We start from the raw sequence: 27,811 nt of genomic DNA, 5'->3' as shown, positions 1-27,811 counted from the left end.
GCTCAGCTGAGCCCAGCCTTCCAGCCATTCCTTCCCAGGTACCAGATGTGGGAGCAAAGCCACAATGAATGCTCCACACCAGCCCTTCCAGCTGATCACCACTCCCACTCCATACATGTGGAGCTGAAGAACCACCCAGCACGGCCCTGACTGAATTCCTGACCCAAAAAACCGTGAGATAAAATAAAACAGTTTTTAAGTCACCAAGTTTTGGGATAGTTTGTCACACAGCAATAGATAACCTGAACAGAGTTACAGAGCACAAACACGGCTAATAAGTAATAGGTAATCAATAAGGCACAGAATTGGGATTTAAACCCAGGGAATCTGACTCCAAAGTCCACATGCTTAACCACTTCTCCAAGTTACATGCAATAGCTCAAAGGCCTTCCTTGGAATAAGTCAGTAGCCTCTTCAGTCTACTACCTATACCTGACTATCCAGGTGATCCCAGAGATATGCACCAAAGTAAAGTAAAGCACAGCACACATGAGGATGAACACGTGCAACACAGGCGCTCTGTTGTGATACAAGAAGCACGGGGCTCTCTATATATTTTCAGCTAACTCACTTTGTCACAAGGTAAAAAAATCTTCTGTCTTGTTGATCAGCGTATCTCTGGTACCTAGAAGAGTGCCTTCGACACAGTAGGTGCTCAATACATGGTTTCAGGATGGATGGAGATTCTGGGTCTCAGTTTTTTCCTCTGTGAAAGTGGAGGGGTTCCCCCATTGGGTCAGATAATCTCTAAGGTATCCTCTTGTTCTAAATGCTACAAATTTATACCAAGATAGTATAGATTACTATCTTGCTGACACCTTGATCTTGGACTTCTAGTTCCCAGAACTGTGAGAAAATAAATGTCTACTGTTCAAGGCCCCCACCAGGCTGCGGTACTTTGTTATAGCAGCCCTCACATACACCCTCTGTTCCATTCCCAACCCTGCTCACCTCCAGAAAGAAAGCCTCCTTATCACCCATACAGCCCCACTCTAGGCCTAATGCTTCTCACAATTCTCTGTTCAAACCCCGTTCAACCTTCATTCACTCATTGAAGCAACACACACTTAGTCTCCACCTCTGTGTGCACGACCTGTCTTAAGGGCTGAGAAGAGCAGCCAAGCGATTAAGCCGCAGGCACTCTGAGTGCTTTACATTCACCAACTCATGAAATCCTACAAGAACCCCACCACGTAGGAACCGTTATTACACCCGTTTTACAGACGCGGAACCGAGGCACGGAGAGGTCTTACGCCAGTGGGGCTGGGGGCGCTAGGAGCTCTGTAGTCTTAAGCACTATTATCAACTACAGCGTGATGCTGCGAGCCGGGGCGGGGAGGGACCCGCTTCTTCCCGCGGGCGGTGCCCGGGCGGCCGACAGCGACTAGCCGGAGGAGACCGGGAGGGGACGCGGGTGGAGTTTCCATGCCGAGGGAGCTGCACGAAGGGGAAGGCCCCGCTCGAGGCCCCGGACCGGTCTTGGTCTCTGAGCCAGAGCACCGCGCGGCCGCGGGCTAACACGACTGACCCGACAGCTCCACTGACTCTCGCGGTGCCCGGGGATGCGAGGGCGGCAGTGGTTCCATGCCCTGCCCGACCCTCGGGAACCCAGCGTGGGTTCCGGGGTGCTCCCACCGCGCCGAACCCGCACGCCCTTGAGAGGCCGGCCTCCTGGCCCGGCGCCTACCTTCCCCTCGGAGGCCGCTCCACGCCCCGCCGCCTTCTCTTCTCTTGCCGCCGCCGCCACCCTCAGCACCGCTCGCCGGGTTCCGCCGGCAGCCGAACCACCCAGACAACGCCCCCTCGGCCAGCACGACCCGCCTCCGGCTTCCGGTTGCGTCACTTCCGCAAGGAGGTGTGGCCTCGGCGCGCAGGCGCGCGGGAAGGCGCTGAAGCGATTTTTGCTGGGGTAATCTCTGGAGGGAGGTGACGGCTCCGCTGGGCGGGCGGTGGCGATTCCACGTGCTCTCGCGGCCGGTTGAAACCTTTGGCGGGCGCTGGCTTAGAGGTGAGGGGCGGTGGCCCAGAGGTCCGACCTAGGAGGCTGGGGCTCAGAGAGTGGGGTGGGGGACGCGCTGTGGCCGATGCCTGCGTTTCCACCGTTAGAGAGTCTCTCCTTTGGCGTATACGCATGGAAGGAGGAAATGCATTCAGGTCCCTTTCGTACTCTGGGGAAGTGGAAGGAGTTCCGGACTTGGGATGACCAATCCCTCCGGGTTTTAAAATGGAAAGGTCCCCGTGCCTTGAACCCACAGAGGGGTTTGCAGCCAGGATGGTTGGTCACCGCTGGACTGGGCTGCAAGGCATGTTGGGGACGAGGCGCTTGCCTTCTTTGAGTCTTGGGGAGCTGGGTCCCAAAGGAGGAGGCCTTAGGGCATAGTGGTTGAGAGCCCGGGACTTAGGGCCAGAATAGCTGCGTGTGAATCCAGGTTTGCCACTAACTGTACGTGTGACCTGCTGCAGGTTACTGAACCACTTCGTGCCTGGTCTGTCAAAAGGGAATAATATAGAATCTAACTCAGAGAATTCTTGTAAGGATTACATGAGCCCAAACGTGTTAACCGCTTATGATAGGGCTTGGCACATAGTAGATGCTCAATAAATGTCAGGATTTTCTGCAGCCCCTGCCTCTGAGGAGAGATTAGGGGCATGAAGTGGGGTGTGAGTGCGTGCAAGGCTGCCTTTCCTGCAGAGGGCCCATCTGGGACTTATTCAAAGAGCGGCCCCAGCCTTCCCCACCAGTGCCTAGCATAGTGCGTGACAGGTGGACTTGCACAGATAGTTATTTCACCAGTGTTTAAACCCGTGCTGGTGATGTAGTGTGTGGGGAGGTTGTGAGACTGGAACTGGGAGGCAGAGAGACACGGCTCAGCTTCTCACAGCCTCAGCTGGCTCATCTGTCCAGTGGAGATGGGTGTACCTGCCTCCTAGAGTTTTTGCAGAGCAAGGGAGAGGTCCTCCCTGAGTGCACATCCAGATCGTCATCACCCCACATTCAGAGGTTTAGGTGTGATGGTGGACAGTTTGTACTTGTCTGTCCTTCCCTTTCACCATACCCTTCGTTTCTTGGAATTCTCCCTCTTCCCCGCCACCCCCCAAGGGGCTCAGGGCTGGCCTAGATGACCAGATGCATTTTTTCACAGATGGGAGAATTTAAGTTCTGAGGGTTGAGTGCTCAAGGCCACAGAGCTCACTGGGGGCTGTTGGCAGCTTGGCCCCTCAGGTGGGCTGTTTCGGTGTGTGATGGTGGCAATGGGGTTTAGGTCTGTGTGTGTATGCGAAGGAATGTTTTAAGAATAGTTGGTTTTTTTTTTTTTTAATAACCAATACAAAAATGTGTAGGGAGGAAGGTAAAAAAATCACCCCAAATACAATCCCAGAACAAACCTGAGTTCATGTCATCAGGGAACAGGGCAGTAGCGTGGGCACCCATGGGGTGGGGGGCCATAGGAGACTAGAGAGAGTTTATGAAGATGGATGGATGGACTGAGGGTCGCATTTAAAGAAGTATGTGTTTGGAGGGGACTGGGAGCCATGTCACTGATGTGTAGATTAATAGATCACAAGAAATTCTACCATTGGGTAAGGATCCATCACTGACATCTGGTATCTTATTTAACTTTCCACACAGTGCTCTATGATAGATAATAGGCCCATTTTACAGATAAACAGAATCTGCGAAGTTTAGGTACCTCGAGGTCATTTAGTTTTCACTTGGCAGATGCGGGCTCCAACTCAGATCCTCTGGCCCTGACTCCAGGCCCAGGTCAACGGAACTCAGCTACCGTCTTGATAAGAGGAGACTGAGGTGCCTGGATTGCTTCACAAGTTCCCGGCCCCGTGCTGATGCTGTCTGTTGCCCATCAACTCAGCGCTACTGTCCAATACCCATCATACTCTGCTGTGACAAGGGTGGTCTCCTTGCCCAGTGTGGCCTGGCTTTAGGCTAAAGACTTAGGTTTCCTTTAAATGGACGGTCATGACGTATATGGCACCTGAACCCAGTAGACAGGTGTCCTAAAAGTCTTAATGCAGCATGTTTTTAGCTTTTCTAACCTCTGAGCTACAAATGTTACAGATTTACCAAAAACATCATTTGAAAGTTTAATTATTTAAATTTCTTCCACATTTATTTAGTCTTGTGAAGTTTGAATGAGTTGAGTCTTTTGTTTCAGGAAGTGCAGTGCTATCTTCAATTAGAGGAGCTGAATTTTCACAGGGTGTCTTGTAAGTTTGTAGCGTTTGCACTTCTGAAATTGTTAGCCCTGCGCTCAGGCTTGCCAGGCAGGCTGTGCAGTTAGGGTGGTTTTGGGCTTGCTGTTTTGCAGCCCCTCCCTCCTCTCCCCCAACAGGCACACAGGCAAGTGTTTACTGCATAAAAGAAAGGGGTAAGCTCCTTACAGACCTTATCTCCTTAGCAAGCAGGTGGCCACACTGCCCCCATTGCTCATCAACTCTAAAAACGCAGTGATGGCTCTAAAATTCCAGAGGCACTGTGAGACTGAGTTCTGGCTTACTGTGCAAGCTACCCATTCTACCTTTTAAAGAGTCGCAACAGATTTCTAAATGTAAACGTATGCCACGAAAGACCAAATGAAAACGTTTGGAGGGGTATTTTTCTGACGGACACGTGACCAAATTCTAATCCTTGCCTGAACGGATGTTTGCACTGTGTATGGTTAATCCCCAGAGGTAAAAACATGTTTTACACAGATATTCCGAGCATCTTCTTTTGTCAACATCACTGGCTTCTTTGAGTTGATAAATTTTGTCTCCAGCGGTCCTCTTCAGGCCTTTAATTCCTGACCTTCCACTGCAGCCTGCACCTCCCAACTGGATCTCAAAGCTTGCCTAAGCCTCCTCCCCTCCCCTCTCCGCCTTGATTAAGATACAGAATAGACCTCAAAAATGAAGGTTGGAAAGCTCCAGTCCATAGCTTCAGTTTGAGGGCGTGTTTTTTTCATTGTTGAATCTCCTTATGAAAGTACTTCTAAATTTTCCAGCAGATAATTTGCCCCATCGCAGCTGCTTCTACCTTGACAGTCCATTTCTTGGTGCTTAATTAATGGTTTACTCTCATTCTTAGACCAAAGTGCCACTAGAGACTATTTATTTGACAGTGTGGTGTGGGCTTTTGTTCTGGCCTTGTTCTCCTTGTGAGGCAGGGTGGCTGCTCTGTTGCCTGCCAGTAATCTATCATCCTTCTGCTGGGTACAGAATGCTGGCTTCGGGGGAATAAGTCACAGTCCAAGTGATGCCAGCCCCCCAGGACTTGTGACTGTTTCACATGTCTTTACCATAATCAGGTGAGAAGATGGTCTTTGTTGGTGCACATCCCAGAACAGTCAGGTTTGTTTTCCTCTGGATTCTCTGCTAGGCTGTAGCTGACCACATGTAACCCTGATGGTGAGCTGAGGAAGGGGTCCTGGGGTCAGGGACCCGCGTTTTGTGTGTAGCACATCAGGCAAACTGACATCCAGCAGTGCTCTGCGGGGCAAGAGACCCCCAAGAGAGATCAGCTGGGCCTCTGTAAACCCTGGAGTTGCAGCCAGGATGTACATTTCCATTCAGGGTTGAATGGATGCGAATAGCCCTGATCCTTGCTTAGGTATGTCCTCTCCAGCAGTGACTCAGAACGTGGGAGTGGAGGAGAGACAGTGATTTCATACATGAGAATTTTCCACGACCCAGGAGTCACTCTTTTGTGCTGAAGGATTCTCGAATGACGTCTTATCCGGAAACAAATTGTATCAGTTCACTTGATCCTTACCTTCACCATGAGGAAGAAAGTGCTGGGTTAAACAATTGTTCTCAATATTTTTGCTGTGAAACTTATTTATAATGTAAAATGACAACACTCTTAGAATCTAGTGATAAAAAATTATATAACCCTGGAAAGTTACTATGACTTCTGTCACACTTTTAGGTTTTGTTGAGCACAATAGTATCTCCGTGAACTTTTTAAATGGTAATGTGTAGGTGTGGACCCACTTAATCATGGGGCAGTGCTCGGGACACTTGGGTTTGGGAACACCCTCCAGTAATGCAGCACCCAGCATTGGGACACCTGAGTATGGTCCCATTTCTTTCTTATTGATCTGACGGGGAGCCACACCTACTCCTGTCCATTAAAACCGAGAGGCACATCCTCATTTTTAACATCTGGTGGGTACATAGTTATGCCTATAGGAGTGCTTTTTGTGCTTATTTTTTTAGGCCTCTTCTCCACTTTCTAAACCTTCCTCAGTTCCCCTTTTGCTGTGTTCTTATTGTATTTGGGGACTTGAAATAATTTGCAGCACATACCTAGAGGCATTAGAGAGAAAGAGAACGCATGTATGCACTTTAAGTTATTGGGAAAGGTAGGATATTTCATTTAACGCCCCCAAAACTCTTCATCTCTAGAGACAGCCTGTGAAGCTTAAATCCTGGTTCTGCTACTGTGTGACCTTGGGCAAATTGCTTAATCTCTCTGAGTCCCAGTGCCTCATGTAAATTGTGAACAGTAATAGTTCTTACCTCATAGGGTTGCTATGAGGATTAAATAAGTTCATTAGCTTAAAGCTGTTAGGATAGAGCCCAGCACATGGTAAGCACTCAACAAAAGTTAGCCATATTATTATTGTTGATTATAATTTTACTTATGTGGTGGTAGAGGTTTATGCAGATTGCTAATCAACTTTGATTCAGTTGTGTTGTTGTTTTCATGTGAAAAGCTAGCTGTCTGAATCGTATATTTGGAAAAGAAGTTTCAGACTACAATAATAATCTTTTTTCCTTTTTGATTTTTTTTTTTAGGATAAGACTTAAAACCTGTCTTGGTTAAAAAAATATTTAATCATTTAGCTAAAAATGGTATTTTTTACATGCAATGCATGTGGTGAATCAGTGAAGAAAATACAAGTAGAAAAGCATGTGGCTCTTTGCAGAAACTGTGAATGTCTTTCCTGCATTGACTGTGGTAAAGACTTCTGGTAAGTTCCACAGAATTCAGGTAGATCCATAGTAAAGGTCCAGACCAATTATGGAGCCCCTGGTCCCACAAAGCAGTAAAAAAAAAAAAGAATAAGCAAGAGGCAAATTTGAGAAAAGAAATTAAGAAAAAAAATTAAAAGTGCCTTACAAGACCATTTGCCTTTTAAGGATGATTTAAAGGGAAGACTCAGGGAAAGGGAATTATGGGTTCGGTCATAATCTGACCAGTCTGTGACACTTGCTGTTGTGTCCTTGGCACTGTTGCCAGACCCAGAGAGGTGACCACGTGGAGTAGGGTTTCAGGGGTGTGGTGTGCTGATCACAGTGAAGAAATGGATTTATAGACCAGCAAATTAATTTATTAATTCACAGTGGAGGAGCTATCTGGGAGAAGAGGCTCAGCCCTCCCTAGAAAATCGGTGGTGATGGTGGCAGTGAAGCTCCTGGCCCCCCGTGTGTCAGGTGCTTCCACTGAGAGGGTCTCTGGAAAGGGGAGGACTGAGGGGAGGGTGCAGGATGGATCTTGCTCGTCCCTGTTTCTTCGGGAGGGTCATTTGTAGTTGGCCAACCTCAGCCTCATACTGATTCCCTTCAGCTTCAGAGGGTTCAGGTAAAAAGGTCATTTTTGGTGCATCCGTCCTAATGGCCTCCATGGCATTTGGGGAATATTTGCTGACAGTCCCTTTTAATTTCTTTCTAAAGCAGTGATATTTAAAAAAAGAAAAAAAAAAGTTTGGAAACTGCTAAAGTCTTCTTTCATACCTAATCCTAGGAGGAGAGATATATAGAACAGGTGAAAATTGGGTGGTTTCTCCTTAGGGGACTTTGCCCTCAACCTTGCTCCCACGTTTCCCTGAGGACCCCATAGAGCTTTAGAAAGATCGTTTGAGAGAATCAAGTTTCCTTTTTTTCCAAGACTCCTAGATCTTTTTTGTGACCTGATACCACCATTTTACACCACCTTTTAACTTAGTCTACAACTGATTATTGATTGCCTACTATATTACCAGGAAGTCCTACAGGTTTTGTAATTTAAGATAAAGCCACCCTGTTGTAGAGAATTCTTTCCTTTTTTATTTAGTATATATTCACATATGACTAAAAAAAAATGCTGCCTATCAATTTGATTTTAAGACATTTGTATATAAAAATGGGTGGAAAGTTTGGTGGTGGGTTTTGAACAGTTGGGAAGAAGGAAAATGTGATGTGACCAGGAGGTTACCAGTATAGTAAGTGAAAGAGGTGGGATGGCTGTGCAGAGCACAGATGTGAATGTAAGTGTGGACGGCAGAAGGCTGGGGCAGCGTGCTAGCTTTAGACAGAGACTCCAATTTGAGAATAAATCTAACGGTGGAACTTTCTCACTTTAAGGGGTGACGACTATAAAAACCATGTGAAATGCATAAGCGAAGATCAGAAGTATGGTGGCAAAGGGTATGAAGGTAAAACCCACAAAGGTGATGTTAAACAGCAGGCATGGATTCAGGTAAGGTCTTTCTTTTTTTATTATTATTATTATTTTACTTGGACTGTATCTCTTTTTTTTTAAAGACTTCAACTGTTTGTTTTTTTTTTAATTTGTTTTTATTTTTATTTATTTTTGGCTGCATTGGGTCTTTGTTGCTGCACGCTGGCTTCTTCTAGTTGCGGAGAACGGGGGCTACTCTTCATTGTGGTGTGCAGGCTTCTCATTGCGGTGGCTTCTCTTGTTGCGGAGCATGGGCTCTAGGTGCGCGGGCCCAGTAGTTGTGGCGCATGGGCTTAGTTGCTCTGCGGCATGTGGGATCTTCCTGGACCAGGGCTCGAACCCGTGTCCTCTGCATTGGCAGGCGGATTCTTAACTACTGCGCCACCAGGGAAGCCCTGTAAGATCTAATTCATCAAAAAGCTTCATCTGACATCTTCTACTTTCTTGGGACACCTAAGAAACCAAGAATAAATGTTATCATCCGTGCAGGCAAGACCCAGAAACATCACATCTTAGGATAGAGCTCTTTATTTCTCCTTTCAGTGCAACTGCAGTGTATTTTGTCTTTAATCTACACGTTTTGCAGATCTCTTGCAAAAATATTTCCAAATTCTCACTGACTTTCCCTTGGCTACGAAACCGAACGGAAACTTTCTAATCTGTATCTGCATCTAGTGATGATGCAACTTTTATAACTCAGACTATGTTAAGCTGTGGCGTCTGTCATCAGAGTCAGGCAAAACAGAGACATCTTCATAAATGGGAGGAATTTTCTACTTCTAAAATAAAATGAAAGCATACATTAAAAAAGTGGCAAAAGCAACGAAATCCCTAGTTTACTGAGGTATAACTTCCAGTATGTTATTCACCATTTACAGAAGAGTAGCAGGAGGAAAGATTCAGAAAGGAAGGTAGGAGAATGAAAAGACAAATGTCCTCTGTGTGGAAACTCTGTATTTTCCTGGAAATCAAATAAATAGTTACTCTCTTTGATGACAGAGTTTAAATGTGGATTTTCTGATATTGACTCGCTTACTGAGTTAGAAAACTCCTGGGAGGGAAAATCGGTTCACGAAGGACTAACAGAGTCTGCCAGTGCAAATTGAGAAGCTAGTGAGACCCCTTGTCTTAACTGAGATATTTGGGCTGGCGGCCATCAGCCATACTTTGGGGCCCTATGTCTGCTCTCCCTGAGTACCAGATGACATTCCTAGGCCCCTGAGCTGGAGGTACCTGGTGTGTGAGTTCTGAGACTGTTGACATCACATCTTGAATGAAATCCTCTAGCGCAGAGGTCAGCAAAGTACAGCCCACAGGTCAGATCCAGCCCACCACCTCTTTGTGAAGTTTTATTGGCACCCAGCCATACCCATTTGTTTACACATTGTCTGGTTGCTTCAGTGCTCCAAGGACTGCACTGAGTAGTTAGGACAGACACTGAATGGTCTGCAAAGCCTCAAATCTTTTCAGAAAAGGTTTGCCCACCCTTGTTCTAAACTGTCAGGCTTCAGCAGCCGTGCCACTGTATTAGAGATCCAAGGACTTTGTTCCGGATTCTGTCCTGGTGCACCAGTCCGCTCCCCATCTGAGTCCTCTGTGGCTCCCTAGCTGGCATCGTCAGCAGACACCTGAGACCGAATGTGGTCTGCTGGGAGAGTGCACGGGTCCTGCTGCGACCTGTCCAACAGACATGGATTTGGGTATTTATTCTTTTCCTTAAATCCTTAAATTCTCCGTTTTTAAAGATTGAATTTTGGAATCCCATCAGTGTTAATGTTCACCGAGCGTCCTTCCCGTTGTCTCTGTGCTTACACATGGAGAGTGGATAGTGGGTCGGGGGAAATAGCCTATTTGGCATGGATCTCAGTGTCTTCCTCCAAACTCGGTCGCTGGTACGCTTCTCCTCTGGTTCAGCACGTGGCTCTGGCCAGTGCTGAGCTAGCCTGACTTCTTCCTTGTTCATGCTTTCTTGATTCGTTTTTCTGCCTGGGTGCCTTATCCTCTTTGTATCCTGTATCAGTTTTTTTCTGGTCTGTTTATATATAGCTGCAGTTCTTCCCTAATGCAGGGACCCTTTCCTGCACTATATTTGTTTGGCTGCATTATTTGTCTTTATTTGTTGGCTCATAAGTGACCACCTTTCTTATGGATTGCCATCTCCCTAACTTTAATAATTACCTTTTTCCTCTGCCTTCACTGTGATTGCCATAAGCCCTTTCTCTAGATCACTTATTTATTTTTCATCTCTTGTTCTTGCTATGTCATGTTTGTTTGTTCGATTTTAATATTGTTGTCTTGATCTTAAATTTATTCCCTAGTGCCTAGATTATCCACTGTCTTATTCTTTTGATCACTTTTGGTTTGTTTATATGTTTTTCTTTCAGTTTTTAAGAATTGTGATAGATTATACATGACATATAGTTTACCATTTTAAAGTATATACAACTAAGTACACTCACAGTGTTGTACAGCCATCACCACCATCTATCTCCAGAACTTTTCCATTTTTTGGTAGGGATTACATTTGAATCTGTAGCTCTCTTTGGGTAGTACTGACATCTTAATAATATTGTCTTCAATTCATGGACATGGGATATCTTTCCATTTATTTGTATCTTTAATTTCTCTCAGCAGTGTTTTGTAGTTTTCAGTATATGTCTTTCACCCCCTTGGTTGGTTTAGTTTGTTCCTAAGCATTCTATTCGTTTTGATGGTATTATAAATGGAATTGTTTTCTTAATTTCTTTTTCGATTTGTTTACTGTTAGTGTATATAAATGCAACTTGATTTCTGAGTGTTGATTTTGTATCCTGTGACTGCTGAACTTGTTATTTGGCCCTGAAGATTCTTTTTGTGGAATCTTTTGGGTTTGCACCGTATAAGACTGTGTTATCTGCGAACAGATTATTTTACTTCTTCCTTTCCAGTGTGGATGCTTTTTATTTCTTGCCTAATTGCTCTGGACTTTCAGTACTATGTTGAATTTGTAAACATAGACACTAATACAAAATCTGTACGTGACGTGTGAACCCGCTAGTTTGACTTTCGTGAAACTCATCTGTCAATTATTTATTGTTTTTGTTTTATCTTCGTTTTTTGTAGAAAATTAATGAATTAATAAAAAGACCCAATGTCGGCCCCAAAGTGAGGGAACTTTTAGGGCAAATTAGTGGTTTTGACAACGTTCCCAGGAAAAGGGCGAAATTTCAGGTATGTATTTGATATGACTTCCTTGAATGGAAGGGATATGGGCCTATTGGTGACAGCTTATGTATACCTGTCAAAATATGGGATAAGTGGGGTTTTTTCTTTTTTTTTTCATACAGAATTGGATGAAGAACAGTTTAAAAGTTCATAATGAATCCATCCTGGAGCAGGTGTGGAATATCTTTTCTGAAGCTTCCAGCAATGTAAGTCAGATCTCATTCTAGACTTGCAGTGTGGCAAAAATGATTGGTAATAATGAAATGGGACTGTCTTATTTTTGGAGGTCAAGACAGCCTTCTTTTTCAGAGAGCCTCTCTGTGCCTTCATTAATGGGAAGGAATAAACAGTGCACTGCAGAGAAGATTTCCTTATTGTGCAGAGAAAGGTATTTAATCCCAATATTTGATAATGGTACCAGCTAACATGAATTGATCCGCTTAGAAATCAGGCAGCGGGAAGTGTTAGAAAGAACAGGACCTTCGGGTTTCTGACAGACCTGGTTTGAATCCCTGCTATGCTGTTTGCCAAGCATTTGATCTTGAGCATGTTATTTAACCTCTCTGAGCCTAAGTTTCCTTATCTTAAATAAAAGTGGGTGTTTATACTCAGTACTTACTGGGTACCTGATATGTGTCAGGCCCCAAACAAAAAATAGAAAATATCTCAGGTGTGATAGTGCCACCAAGAAAAATAAACAGGGTGAGGACAGAGAGGATGACTAGGTGTTCTTTTAGGTGTGGGGTGAGGGGTCACGGAAGGCAAATGAGGGTATACAGGCATCCCAGCTCATGCCCAGCAGGTAGGGGGCACTTGGTAAGTGCTGGTCTCCTTCCTTCTGCTGGATGTAGAAGTCATTGGAGTAAATGAGTCAACCACCTTCAGTCAAAATGGTTTGATCAGAGAGGCCCCAGACGTGGAATACACATGCAGAGAGTCTTACTTTGATATCTTGTAGGCACATTCTTGGTTATATTGTTAAACATTTTTCTCATTAATTCAGTTGCACTTAGCTCCTACTTGGAGCATAAGTCCCATCTGGAGACATATTGTTAGTGTTTCAAAAAAAAACAGTGGGGTCTGACTGGTCTTTTATTCTAGTCACCTTGTCAACAATTGATTTGCTTTTTTATGTAGAGAGAATAGTTTTGGCCACAAATTGGGATAAAAATGAAACTTTCTCTTGGCAGTATATCTAGCGTTTGTCTCCAAACGTACAAACTAGGCCTTTGAAACCTTACAACCAATCATTTAATTGGCAGTTATGTGACACCTGCTTTTTAAAGGTTATTTACATTTTAACTAAGAATCAAAAGTTTAAAATTACTTAGTTTAACTCCAGAGTTCAAAAAAAAAAGGATTTTCCACTTTCCTTTTTAAAGCTGTGAACATACTAAGACTTAAATAAAATAACCAGTAAGCAGCTCGTGGTAAACTCTGAGCTCTGTAAAACGAGGCTTGTTATTGCATTGCCTTTGTGCAGTAAATGTCCCAGCACGTGCCTAGAGACTGTGGTGCAAACAGTTCAGAGGCCCCGGAGGTGTTGGGCTGGAGACTTTATATTCTCCTCAGCTGCAACACCCTCTGTACCCTGGTGTGCATCGCACCTGGTCACTGTGGACGCAGCCATCCTCAGGCCCAAGTCCTGCCCTCCAGAGCTGTATTCTAGTGGGGGAGACAGACAGACAGCTGCGTATAAGGGTTGATGCTATGGTGTCAGGTAGTGATACGGGCCAGGAAGCAATGGGAGGCAGGAGACGGGGCAGAGAGTAAAGGAGGGTGCTCTGTCAGGAGAGAGTCAGTGAAGTCGTCCCTGAGGGGACCACGTTGGAGGAGAGCCTGGAATGAAATAGGAAGTAGATGGGGAGTGAATTTGTTCACTCATTTATTGAGTAGCTGCTGGGCGGGTGAATGTGTGTCTCCCTCCCTCCTTCCTTTCCTCGCTCTCTCCCCTCCCTCTCTCCGCCTTCTTGCAGTAGCTGGGGGATTGGTTTGGAAGTGGAGGCGAGGCAGCAGCTAGAGACTTAGCTGAACGGGTCGGTCTCAGGGCTGCGGCGCTCAGACCCTGTTGTGATCACGCTCACTACACACTGTACCCTAGGAAGGAGCTTGTAGGACAGGGTGTCCCTCTTCCTCCTGAGATCCTTTCTGAACTCATCCCCTGCCTCGCCCGCATGTACACGGACGACTTGACTTCTCCCAACTGCTGCTGAGAAAACTCCAACTATTTAATCTTTAGTATTAATATCCTAAATGCTACTCTTTGAGCCGGGGGCTGGGCATTAAGGGTTGCCCGAGGCGGGAGCTCAGTAGAGTTCTTGTTTGTCAGTGAAAGCCAGTCCTTCATTTGGTCCAGGTTGGGGGCAGCATTCCCCCCTTGTGGCCTCGCCTCTCAAGGGAGGAGGACTGCGGTGACTTGTGCCAGTCACCTGGCCGTTAACTAACAGAGATGGAACGTGGGCCCTGGCCTCGGACTGTCCACCACACCTGCAGCAGCCCAGGAGCCGCCAGCCCCTGTCCCTCCAGATGCATCAGGGCTCCCCGAGCAGTTCAGTGAATTGCTCCACATCCTTTCTTGAGAAAGGGCAGGCCTAGAGACTGCAGCATATTTATAGTCAGACGACAGCAGGCAATGGGGCTGGCTTTGCTGAAGTCATTTTTTAAAACAATCTGTGTGCTGGTTTGAATAAGGTGGTGTAGTAAATGGGAAGTTTATCTTATTCCAGCTCACATTTCCATGGTTCCTTACTCTCCACTTTATACCTGTCCAGGTGTCCCTGACTGTCCGCTAAGGGTAACCATCAATCTAAACACTGATGATGATAACAGCACCTCTGTCTAGTACCCAGTAGTTTACAAAACTCTTCCCGTACATCTGGCTGCTTTACTGAGCATCGCTTTTCTCATTTTATTCGTACATGAACTGTATCAGGTAGATATCACTAACTGTCTTTTCACAGATGAGGAAATAGGTTTGGAGCAGGTAAATAACTTGCCCTGAGTTACCTGGCTAGTAATGAACAGAGCTGGAACTTGAACCCAGGTCTGCAGATGCATAATCTGGTGGTTTCTGCCACACCTACATGCTCATCTTCTACCTAAAAGGCAAAGAGCGAGCCAGAATTAAAGGTCTGGCTTTTACGTGGCATACGGATTCTTCACTTTTCCAGTGGAATGAAAATGTTAAGTGCAGAGAGGAATGTGGGCTGTGGGTAGTTTTTTCCATTTTTGTATACTTACTGCCACATGTTAACTATTTTGGTGGGAGTCACAGTTGTAAAATGGTAAGTAATAAAAATTTCCTTAGGAGAATTTATTCAGTAGATACATGAGATGATATGTGTCTGGAATGAGTATTTATGTGTTTCTTGGTTTCGCTTAACAATAAGGAACCAGTCAGTAAGGGGCAAGATCAGCAGCCGCTGGAGCAAGCGACCAAACCATGTGCAGAGAACAACGCCAAGGTCGCGTCCTCCAAAGCAAATGACAGCATGGAAGAGCCAGCAGAGATGAAGAAGAGTAAGAGAGAAAGGAAGGAAGGACGGCAGAAGAAGAGAAAAAAGGAAAAGAAAGAACTAAAATTAGAAAACCACCAAGAGAATTCAAAGAGTCAGAAGCCTAAGAAGCGCAAAGCAGGACAGGAGGCCGAGCAGGAGGCTGCAGGGGAGGCCGTCTTCGAGGCCGCCGGCTCTGCAGGGAATAAGAGCCAGAGGAAGAGGAGCAAGGCTGAGTGCACCCAGGACGGGGCGGTGGATGGAGGCGCGGAGCGGGAAGGGGAGACAAAAACCAGTCTAGGGAAAAGAAAGCAGAAGCATTCAGAAGGTTTGTGGCTAGCTTATGCTCCAGGGTTTGTTTTTTGTTTTGTTGTGTTTTTTGTTTTTTTTATAAATTTATTTATTTATTTTTGTTTATCTTTGGCTGCGTTGGGTCTTCGTTGCTGCGTGCCGGCTTTCTCTAGTTGGGGCGAGCGGGGGCCCCTCTTCGTTGTGGTGCACGAGCTTCTCATTGTGGTGGCTTCTCTTGTTGCGGAGCACGGGCTCTAGGTGCTCAGGCTTCAGCAGTTGTGGCCCACAGGTCCTAGAGCACAGGCTCAGTAGTTGTGGCGCACGGGCATAGTTGCTCCACGGCATGTGGGATCTTCCCGGACCAGGGCTCGAACCCGTGTCCCCCGCTTTGGCAGGTGGATTCTTAATCGCTCTGCCACCAGGGAAGCCCCCCAGGGTTTGTTAAATACTTTTTTTTTTTTTGCGGTACGCGGGCCTCTCACTGTTGTGGCCTCTCCCGTTCCGGAGCACAGGCTCCGGACGCACAAGCTCAGCGGCCATGGCTCACGGGCCCAGCCGCTCTGCGGCATGTGGGATCTTCCCGGACCGGGGCACGAACCCGTGTCCCCTGCATCGGCAGGCGGACTCTCTACCACTGCGCCACCAGGGAAGCCCCTGTTAAATACTTTTTAAGCTGTGAGTTTGGGATGTCTAAAATCTGTTAGACCTTGCATTTTGAACCACGTAAAGCAAAGAGCATAAGATTTGGGATCAGGCCGTCCTGGACTTAGTCTGGGCAGGTGCCATCACCTTGCAACTGCCCATTTTTCATCTGCCTTGGAGGAGAAACCCCACGGGGCTGGGGTGCTTGGGGAATGAGCAGGGTGATGGATGTGAGGGGCCTGACCATGTAGGCCTCTCATTAAATGGTAGCCGCTAGTATAAATGCGAAATATTTTTTTAAATCTTTCTAATTACTTAGTTGAAGCAGATTCTAAGAAGAAAAAGATTAAGCTCCCCGGACATTCTGAGGACGGAGAACCGGAAAACCATGAGGCTCCTGCAAAAGGTATGGCTACCATCATTTGGAAGCTCTACCCTCTTTAGGCTGGGGGAGGAGGAGAGCTGGGCCTGTCCCAAGGTCCTGCCCTCCGGAGGCACGTGGAATGTTTTCCGGAGGCATGTGGAAGAACTTGAAGCAAAATCCATTCCCTAGGGTGTAACTGCTAAGTAATGAGCGAGAGCTGTGTGAGTCAGTCGTACAGGGTCTGTCCAGCTTTGAGGATGGAATGTAAAGCTGTCTGGATTGGAAACGTGTGTTATCTTTGGAACTTAAAATGAACCCTGGTTCTGAGGCCCTGTTCGCTCTCCCTGCTTCCTTGTCCCTGCCTCTCATCCTCTCCTAGAAGTACCCTGAAGTCCAGCCGGGCTTGGCTGTTCCTCCTCCCGTCTCTGGGTCTGTCCCTGCTGTCCCCGCGCTCGGAGCCCCACGGCCACCCCGTCCCTCAGCCAGAGTGCGCACTTGTCAGCTCCAAGGTTCCGCTTAAGCGCTGCCCCCTCCGCAGAGCTGTTCCCACTGCTCAGGCCTAGAGCACTCCCTAGGGTCCTGCCAGTCAAGAACAGGCCCGAGGACGTGATAGGAATCAAGACTTTATTCACAGAACTTCAGTAACTGCCCGAGTTGGGTTAGATTTCTTAGCTTGTAACTTTGATTATGTGAAGCTTCTCTTTTTTTTTTTTAAGTTAAATTTTCAGTTTTGAGATAATTGTAGATTCACGTGCAGTTGTAAGAAATAATACAGACTTACGGGTCCTTCTGTAGCCTTTACCCCATTTCCTCCTAGGCTGATATCAACTGTAGTACAGAACGCCACTGGGCCGTTGACCTTGTACAGTCAAGAGACAAACATTCCCGTCCCCACGGGGACCCTCCTGCTGCCCTGTTATAGCCACGCCCACTTTCCTCTCGCCCCACCCCCTCCTTTACCCCAGAGGTCAACAATGTCCGTTTACCTCCGTTTACCTCTCCATTTCTATAATTTTATAATTTCAGAATGTGACATAAATGGCATCATTTAGTCTGTAACCTTTTGAGATTGGCTCTTTTCACTCAGCATTGTTCTCAGGAGATTCATCCAGGTTGCTGCACATCTCAATAATCCATTCCTCTTCATTGTGAGCAGTGGCCTGGTGTGAATGTACCACAATTTGGTTATCCATTCATCTGTTGACAGACATCTAGGTTATTTCCAGTTCAGGGTTATTATGAATAAAGTGCATGTACAGGTTTTCCTGTGGACATGCGTCATGTTTTCTGGAACAAATGCTCAGGAGTGCAGTGGCTGTCTCGTACGGTAGTTGCATGTTTAGTTTTTTAAACTGCCAACTTTCTCAGAGTGGCTGTACCGTTTAATATTCCCTCCAGCAATGTGTGAGGGGTCCAGTTTCCCCACACCCTGGCCAGCATTTGGTGTTACTGTTTTTTATTTCAGCCATTTCAATGGGTATGTAGTAATAGCTCACAGTGGTTTTAATTTGTATATCCCTAATGACGTTGAATATCTTTTCATGTACTTATTTCCCGTTTGTCTATCTCTTCATTAAATTGTCTGTTCTCGTTCTTTGCCCATTTTCTAATTGGATTGTTTGATTTTTTTTTTAACTGTTGAGATTTGAGAGTTCTTTATATATTCTAAGTACTAGTCCTTTGTGAGATATGTGGTTTGCAAGTTTTTGTTCAGTCTGTAGCTTGTCCTTTTATCCTCTTAACAGTATCTTTTTGTAGAGCAGAAGTTTTTGATTTTGATGAAGCCTCATTTGTCAGTTTTTCCTTTAAGAGATGATAACTTTTGATGTCATCTAAGAACTCTGTTTGCCAGCCCTAAATCCCAAAGACTTTTTTTCTGTTTTTTTCCGAAATGTCTTACAGTTTTAGATTTTTACACCCAAGTCCATGATCCATTTTGAGTTAATTTTTATGAGGTATGAGACTTGCTTCAATGTTCATTTCTTTGCTCATCAGTGTCCAGTTGGTCCACACCATTTGTTGAAAAGGCTGTCTTTTCCCTCAGTGAATTGCTTTTGCATATTTGTGTAGTTCTGTTCTGGGTTCTGTTTCATTGGTTTGTGTATCCGTCCCTCCACCACACATTGTTGACTAGAGTAGTTATAGCCAAAGTTTTGAAATTGGGTAGGCTTATTCCTCTCGCTTTATTCTTTTTCAAAATTAGAAGATTTAGAATAATCTCGCCTATGTCTGCAAAGAATCTTGCTGTGATTTATATAGGAATTGCTGTATATCAATCTGGGGAGAATTGATCACTTTACTGCATTGAGTCTTCTACGCCATGAACATAGCATGTCTTTCCGTGTATTTAAATCTTTGATTTCTTTCATTAGCATTATGTATCTTCAGCCTACATGTCTTCATCTCCCCAGAAGCAGAGGTTCCCGAGATGAGTCCTAACCTGCTGACAGTAATTATTTGTGGCTGTCCTCTGTCCTCTCTGGTTCAAGGTTCAGCTCCTTTTGCTCTTCTTTGCCTTGCCTACTGTGCTTAGAAAGCCCCTTGATCTTAGTGGATCCTTAGTAAATCTTAAGTTCATTAGATACAAGCCCTATCTTTTTATAGGAATTTATAGGACGGTGGTACTTAATGGTACTTAGTTAACCTGCTCACTCTAAGAATGAGTTCTGTGGATGGTAGTCAGCGCTTCTCGGCCACTGTGATTGGACAGGTCAGGTGTCTGCAGCACGGTACTGTGGCATCCTGTCCTTTCTGGGCTTCTTCATTCCTGGGTAGCAGCAAATAGATGGTGCAGAAATGGTTTCTTAACCCTTTTGGTAGTACAACAAAATACAGTGTTTTACATATAATTCTCTATATCGTAGGTAAATTCAACTGGAAGGGAACTATTAAAGCTGTTCTGAAACAGGCCCCAGACAACGAAATAACAATCAAAAAGCTAAGGAAAAAGGTATGAAGTATGAACCAGGTATATATAAGCTGGGGAGAATCAGTTCTTTATTTTAAAATACACAGTTTTGTTCTGTTTTTCTAAATCTGAAATACTGTAGTGTGTATGTGTGTGTCTCAGTGACTTTCAAGTTGCTCCTTTTAGCCCCTCGGGGCTTGTGGGGAAGGGATAGAGCCAGACCCCATCCACGCTTCCTCAGCCAGAGCAGAGCCTACATTAAATATGAAAATTACTGCTCTAGATACGTTGCTGTCTTTTGATTATTGCAGAACAATGTTTTTTTCTCATTGTAACTTTTTATCAGTGTCTGAAACATGCAGCCAAGTGCTCACACGTGTACAGCTACATGAATTGTCACGAGCAGGACACCCTGTGTAACCAGTACCTGGGTTCTTTCATTTGTCACTGTCGGCCTTATTGTGGGTCAGAGAAAGAACATGGTAGGTCAATTTTCAGGACAAATACACCCATTTGACAGTTGTTTTCCTTTGTGAAGGTTTTAGCTCAGTATTATGCAGTGACAAATGAACATCACAAATCTGAAGAGGAACTCCTGGTCATCTTTAACAAGAAAATCAGCAAGAACCCTACCTTGAAGTTATTAAAGGACAAGGTCAAGCTTTTAAAATGAACATTTTTATATTTAAAAATCGAATCCATTCCGTTGATCTTCTCTTTTCACAACTGTTTGTAAAACATATAATGATTATAACAGCTCAAATTTTGCTTTCCAAAGCTGTATTTTTAAGTTAAGAAAAAAATATATTTTTGGTAGAACTTATATGAGAAAATAAAATATATTCTTGTCCCAAGTTCTAAATTTGTGGTAGTGAAAATATTTTTAAATGTGACAGGTCAGAAAATAACTTGGGGGCTTCCCCGGTGGCTCAGTGGTTGAGCGTCTGCCTGCCGATGCAGGGGGCGCGGGTTCATGCCCCAGTCCGGGAGGATCCCACATGCCGCGGGGCGGCTGGGCCCGTGAGCCATGGCTGCTGGGCCTGCGCGTCCGGAGCCTGTGCTCTGCAGCGGGAGAGGCCACAATGGTGAGAGGCCCACGTACCGCAAAAAAACAAAACAAAACAAAAATAAATAACTTGGTCAGACTAGAAAGCAGTTGTTTTAACTACATCACTTCTACACATTTTCAATTAGAGGGTTTTGTGGGTTAGTTTTTTGCGTGGTTTAATGTACATGTGAATTGTAGTATTTCATCCAGGAACAGTCGAAACAGTCTTTTGTGTGTCATAATCCTTGCGCAGCCAGAAGTTCTGCTCTTTAGAGGGGGTTTCTCTGTAACAGTTTGGCCCATCCACTCTGGCCCAGTCCATCTTCGGCCACAGATGGCAGATTTGTTGGTGACTAGATTTTGGGGTGTGGCCTGTGACCAGGTATAGGGAACCAGCTCGTTGGAAACTAAACCCATTATTCGGTGCTCCAGTTGGATTGACATGCTTTCAGAAGTGGTCCTCTAAATCCTAGTTTATTGTGCAGAAGGAGAGCCAGGCCACTCTTTGATGTTTGAGTAGGTTTTGCCCACAAGTCCCTTCACAGCTGGTGTGTGTGGTAAGAATCACCCCTTTAACCAGTGTTAACTATCATCGTTAGTACCTCTTACTACAGGTGAAAGCAAGAATGGGGCATGGAACAAGTGTTAGAAGGATTGGGGGGGCATTAATAGGAGCAGGGGGGCAACAGGGCAGACGGAGTTACCCTGTGAGCCTCTGAGTCCCAGATGAGCCAGCTTTCCTCCTGCACTTACACTGTGTTCTGTTCTGATTTGGGGATGTGCTGCTGTGTCATGGCGGGATTCGGTGGCACTGTGTCAGGAGCAATGAGGACCCGGGCTTTAGAATCAGGCCTGGAGTCAGGCCCTGGCTTGGTCCCTTCATAGTTAACTGCTCTGAACCTCACTCTTTTCATCTGGTCAGTGGAACAGTAAAGGTCCCTCTTGGGTTGTGAGTGAAGGGACTAATTTGTGTAAAGCTCACAACACCATACCTAAGCCCAGAGACACCCATTCAGTGGTTGCCATCACTACTGTTAGCAGGAAGAGTTTCTGAGCCACGAGAGGCTTTAGATGTTTTGGAAGCAAAGGGGGGAAAAAGTGGGAAAGTGAAGCTTGACCCAGAACACATAGAGGGACAAAGCAAAGCCCTGAGTCCAGTCCAGGACGTCCCTTGTCCCAGCACTCCAGGGAGCAGAAGCAAGCACCGTCGTCCTCCGGGGATGGGGGTGGGGCTACAGCACTACTCCCTGGGGGCACTACAAGCACCACAGTATTTCAGGATTTGTGTTGATTTTTATTTTTCCGTCAGTTTTACTGTCATGCGTTTAAGGCTGTTCCAGAATGCTAGCAGAACATTGGGCTGGAGGAGGTAACCCCTCAGCTCCCTTGAGCTCTACGAGGACGAAGCAAGGCCAGCAAGTGGCGATTCTGATGGTCAGTGTCATGGGCAGGTCTCTTCGTTGGAAACTGCAGTTGGTGGCAGGAACGTCTCCCCATGCCTGGCTGCAAAGCACAATCTACAGCTCATTCCCAGGGTCTTGGCACAGAGACCACCCTTTGGTTTTGGCGATTGCCTGCCTGACTTGACCTCAAACACAGATGATATTGGAACTCTGGGGACTTCGGAACCAATCTAGTGACATTTGCTTTGGGCTTTACGGCATCCTTTTGTCTAAGTTGAGTGTAAGATTGGATTCTACCATGTTCCGCCTGTCCCTCTGCTGGTCTGATGGGTCTGGCACTTGGGTTTCCCCAAACCTGCCAGGTATGCATTTTGACACACTTAAAAAAATTTTTTTTTTGATACCTTCCTTTCTGGCATTCCTGGTATTTGTCAACTGTATGCACTGGCCATTTTCTGTGATGCTGTTTACAAATAGGATTTGGGAGAAGGTGGGCTGTATTCTGCCCACCAAAAGATTAAGACGTGTTGCCGGCTGGGGTCCTCCTTTATGTCAGACACACAAGGCATTTTGCAGTCTGATGAGGAAACTGAGGCTCAGAACAGTGAAAGGGAGGCCAAGCAGGAGTGAACCCAGGGCTGCCCTTTCTTCTGATTGGCTGCGACAGCCAGACTTGTGCTGATACAGAAGTCTATAAATATTCAGGCAGCTGAAGGCAGGGGGCATTTAGGTGGAGAGAGCTGAAAAATTGCAAAACCACTCAAGTTTCCCCAGGTTAATCTTGCTCCAGGCAGGTACGAGTGGTTTGTTACCTCGGTGTGAAGTAAGAAAAAAGAGGCTTTCAAAGACCCCGTTCCTAGTTCTCTGTTTAAACCCACCTCACAGGGTGGTTGTAAGAATAAACTAATAAAAGTCAAGGTTAATCACATTGTAACAGGTCTGCAAATTTTTATGACTATCCTTAAAAAGTTATTGTATTATCCTTCTAAACACGTCATTTTTCTTTCAGAGTTAAACCTTGAGCTGATCAGGTCCTATTAAAGCAATTTACTTTGACAGTATTGGGTTGACCAAAAAGTTCATTCAGGTCTATCCTTAACATCTTGCAGAAAAACCTGAACAGACTTGTCGGCCAACCCAGTATCAAAGCAGCCTGAATTTCCTCTCTTTTCCGAAATAGATTTCTAGGACTTGGGGAGAAAAAGAAAAAGAAGAAGCAATCTTTGGTGTAGATTGTTTTCTTTTAGATTGCAGTTGAATAAGGAAAGTTTTAAGAAATCAGTAGTTTTATTCAGTTCACCTCCATTGGTGAAAACATGTATAGTTCTTTATTCCACCACTGAAAACTGATCCTCCTAGGTGTTTTTTTGTTTTTGTTTTTGTTTGTGTGTGTGTGTGTGTGTGTGTGTGTGTGGTGCCCCCTGCCCTGTCTCGGTGATGAAACTGGACTCCCGCATAAAGTAGATAATTGTATATTGTTGACTTTTACCTGGATATAGAACCATGACACCATAGCACTCTTAAGATTATAATTCCTTCCTTGTGGAAGGAAATTAGAGATCAGTTATGCTCAGATAGGAGAAAAGGCATTTTATATGTACTTACCAGTACTTTGTGGTTACTGGAACTCAGCATACGTTCAGCCTTTATCCCTTCTTCTAATTAAGCTTTCAAGATGGCTAGAATAGGCCTTCTAAGTTTCTTTTCTCCTTAGCCAAGGAGAGTGTATTGTATTTCTCATTTCCTAGGTACAGCAGTGTTAACTTTATGTTGATTCCTGAATGACACATGGGCAGGAGGTGGGTTGTGTAGTTAATCCTCATTCTCTCTCAAGTAAGCTGGATTTTGGCAGAAGAGTTGGTACACGTGAGAACCTTGCCCCTTTCAGGTTCGGAAGAGGAATCATTGGTCATAAGCATGCAGTGGGATTTCACAATTAAGGAGATTCTGTTGGGAAGTTGTGTGCACTGATTTTTGCCTTTCCTCACAAACATATGTTTGGACCCGAATCCTCCAGTACCCTAACAGCCTGCAGTTCTGCTCTAAGCCCTCTTGTTGTTAAAATTATTCTAAGTCACAGGGACTAATGAGATAATTCCAGAGTGCCCACCCTGGGCCAGGCTCTGCCCTGTCTTCAGGGAGAGGGAAACAGACAACCTCAAGGCAAGCACAGTAAGAAGTCCTGCGGATGAACCAGTTGTAAGGTACACCCAGAGGGGGAGGGAGTCATTCCGCTTAGGGTGGGGATGGAGGCCGTTAGGTTATTACTGGCCCTCTAGATTGAGTGACAGGTATTTACTAACTCCTTGCGGGCTCGGGTCATCTTTCTCTTACTCTTGCCACCTCACTGTAAGGAGGACCCTGTGAGGCCTTCCCGGAAGAGATCCCCACCCACGTGCTCCGCCTGCCTTTTGTCTTAGAAAAACTTCAGTCAAAGAATAAATTTAATCAGAGAAGTGAGAAAATGCAGAAAGAAAGGAAAACAGGCAGGACAAAATACTCATACTTTAGCCATTAAACAAAGTCAAGAACCTTTAAACAAAGTCAAGTTCTTCCTCAAGGACTGTAGATAATATTCTGAGCCGTGTCCTTTGAGCTGTTTTGCAGATTAAAACCCTCACCAGGTGGAAGAAGTTAACTGTGTGCTGCCCACAAGCCACGTAGACCCCAAACCCGTTGGAACCTGAAGGTTGATGATGCTGATTCCTGATTACTTCACCACCAACCGATCAGAAGAACGTCCATGAGCTGATCATGTCCGGCTCCTTGAACACTGTAAGACCCCTCACTACACCCTCCAGTGGGGAACACACAGTTTTGAGGGTGTTAGCCTGCCGTGGCCCCCTTTGCCTGGCAAAGCAATAAAGCTATTCTTTTCTACTTCACCCAAAACTGTGGCTGCGTTTCTATTTGTCCCTGGTGAACAGAGGCCGAATTTCGGCAACATCACCTACTTTCACCCTGACTCTCATTCCCACCCACAAGGGAGACGGTGGGAGGCAGTAGACACTAGACAGGGCTCCATGTGCCAGAATGAGACTTAACATTGAATCTGACTTCATCTTATTAGCCAAGGGCAGGTTATGTAGCCTCCCTGAACCTCAGGGGTTTTGTCTATTATACTGCCTTCGTAGGGTAGACAGAGTGAAATTAAAATATTGTACATGAGGTGTCCGGCACATAGTAAGTATCTGATAATATTTCGTCTTCCAGTGTGTGAAGTCTGCCCAGACTGCACTGTCTACCATGGATTGTCTGAGGCACTGGCCCCAGGGAGAGGCCACATCCTCTAGATACCTTGCTTTTTTCCAGCACATGGCTTTCCAAGTGACTGGACTGTTAAAGCAAAAAGAACCACAGTGGCCAAACCAAGCAGTAAGGCAGCATGTTTTAATGTAGAAATCCACTTTAATTCTGAAGTAATTCTCTAGTTTTCAGTTATATATAATCATTTTTCAAGATACAGATACAGCCATAAGACTGTCACACAAACCTATATTTTTGATAAAAGCTTTCTATTGAAGTCTATACATACAGAAACATAAAAACTTGCATGGACAGCTCAAAGCATTTCACAGAGTACACACGCTTAAATGCCGTTACTACCTAAATCAAAGAAATAGACTCTAGCCGAAGGGTAAGCATATCCTTACTTCTGTCAGCATGGATTGATTTAGCCTGGTTTTGAATTTTATGTAAATGGAATCATAGGGCGTGTACCCTTCGGTGTCTGGCTTCTTTCACTTAAGATTCCATGAGAGGACTTCCCTGATGGCGCAGTGGTTAAGAATCCGCCTGCCAATGCAGGGGACACGGGTTCGAGCCCTGGCCCGGGAAGATCCCACCTGCTGCAGAGCCACTAAGCCCGTGCACCACAACTACTGAGCCTGTGCTCAAGAGCCCGCGAGCCACAGCTCCTGAACCCGCGTGCGCCACAACTGCTGAAGCCCGGGCGCCTAGAGCCTGTGCTGTGCACAAGACAAGCCACGACAATGAGAGGCCCGCGCACCACAATGAAGAGCAGCCCCGCTCGCCGCAACTAGGGAAAGCCCGTGCACAGCAAGGAAGACCCAACACGGCCAATAAATAAATTTATTTAAAAAAAAAAAAAGATTCCATGAGATTCATCCATGTTGCTTTGTAACAGGAGCTTATGCTGTCTTTATTGCTGTACAGTATTTCTCCATTCTACTGTCAATGAGATGTTCAGCTTTTCCTGTGGGGCGGGGGCGGGGGAGGGGGACGGGGAGGGCAGCTGAATGTCTAATGAAATCAACATCTACACATATACTGGTACATACACTTTCTCATTTCTGCTGAGTGCCTGCCTTGGAGTGGAATTGCTGAATCATCAGGTGGATTTCAGCTGTAATAGATACAGCCAAACTGTTTTCCAGGGTGTGTTTCCCAGTTTACATTGCCACCCTCAGTGTGTGAGGAGATATGTGTTTATTTTGCCCCAAAATGCGCTGAAATTGAATATTTCTCAAATTTCTATCTCTGTATCTAGCTCCTCTAAATAGCTGTTAAATTCAGTGCTGTCAAGTATAATCCCCGGGGGTTACCACTAGATTATAAAACTGGAAAATGTCATCTCCAGGTTTTCAGATTTCAGTCTCGAATGATGTTAAAAATAAATCAGAATAGCAATTTCCCTCAGCTTAAAAAATGACAACTACTTGGATACTCTACGACTGTCCTTTTAGATTTCAGATTTTTTAACTTGTAATTTGGGGCTGAACCTTCCTTCTGTCTGTCTTGGTTACAATGAGGATTTCGGAGAAACCACTGTATACCCTGGTGAAAAAGAAAAGTTTCTTTGTTTTAGAGGTCAAAGGCTAATGTAGCTTTTTTTCTTCTGGGATCCAGGGAAGCTTTAATTTATTCCCTTTGATATAAGTCATTAAACTGCCCTTTTAGTAGCTTAAATTGTAATTGCTGAGTAAATACATGTGTTTGTCAGAGTTGAAAGGTCAGACATCCCTGGGAAGGTCAGGCCATTGTTTGGCCACAGAGCCAGTATTGTGAGCTGCTGAAATACGACCTTTGCTGCTGTGCCTTCCTGGCGACCTCAGGCCAACTTCTGCTGGCGGCCTGTGGTCGTGCATATATTAGATTTCTCCACTGTAGATCAAAGGTTAGTTTCAGGTGTACAGCACAGTGATTCAGTTTTATATGTATATATATGTTAATAACCTGTATATATAGGTTATTACAAAATATTGAGTATAGTTCCCTGTGCTATACAGTAGGTCCTTGTTGGTTATCTATTTTATATCTAGTAGTGTGTATATGTTAATCCCAATCTCCTAATTTATCCCTCCCCCACCCCCCTCTCCGTTGCCAGGCTGGTGTTTTCTCCCCCTTGTTCAGTTTCCTTAACCTGAGGGCCTGCAGCTTCCTCAGGAGTTGTGGCCGTGCTGGTGGAGGTGATGCCCAAGGGGAGGTCACAGAGCCCAGCTGACCCTTTGTGATCAGGATTTGCCCACCAATACAACCGTGAAACACCTTGATTTTCCTAAGGTTGACGGGGGTCTCCCTATGGATTCTGTTTAATATATGTATGTTTGCATATTTACTTTAGTGATTTTCAGTTCATCTAGATGAGTGAAGTGAGTCTTTTAGGGAATGACACGAAGATTCTTACTGAAATAAAAGCAGTCCCCAGCTAGCATACTGTACTGTTGTCTGGCATGTCCCAAGCCCTCAAGCTAATAACAGCAAATAGATTGTATCTGACCTATCAACTCCAGTTAATTGCGGGTGGTTTTCTGGTATTCTTGAGGATTTGAGGCCTTATCCCCCTCTTAGGAAGGGGAAGAAATGCTGTTTTCTATTAGCAATGCCTGCCATGGGTTGGGTAGGGAAGGGGCCACCACATGTTCCCTTCTGGGTTTCTAACAGGATGAGGGAGTCTGGCACCAGGGAGCCAGCATTCGGCAAGAATGAGTCCTCCGGGCACTCTGACTTTTCCACAGCTTCTGTTCTGAGAAGCTCTGAGTCATTAGCACGGC

The 27,811-nt window shown here is 45.4% G+C and overlaps 1 protein-coding gene across 1 annotated transcript; it reads left to right on the top strand.

Moving 5' to 3' along the window:
* Positions 1-1,952: 1,952 nt before the first annotated feature.
* On the top strand, positions 1,953-20,199 carry LYAR (Ly1 antibody reactive). The gene is made up of 9 exons (XM_065877967.1): positions 1,953-2,008; positions 6,799-6,974; positions 8,347-8,461; positions 11,546-11,653; positions 11,770-11,853; positions 15,037-15,469; positions 16,394-16,480; positions 19,303-19,388; positions 19,885-20,199. Exons 2-9 carry the CDS (start codon positions 6,853-6,855, stop codon positions 20,017-20,019), a joined length of 1,170 nt encoding a protein of 389 aa, XP_065734039.1. The 5' UTR covers positions 1,953-2,008; positions 6,799-6,852; the 3' UTR covers positions 20,020-20,199.
* The last annotated feature ends 7,612 nt before the right edge of the window (positions 20,200-27,811 follow it).

This window comes from Phocoena phocoena, chromosome 5, assembly GCF_963924675.1.
Source record: "Phocoena phocoena chromosome 5, mPhoPho1.1, whole genome shotgun sequence".
Taxonomy (NCBI): Eukaryota; Metazoa; Chordata; class Mammalia; order Artiodactyla; family Phocoenidae; genus Phocoena; species Phocoena phocoena.
Note: the sequence above shows the minus strand (reverse complement) of the source record. Positions and strands in the feature narration are given on the sequence as shown.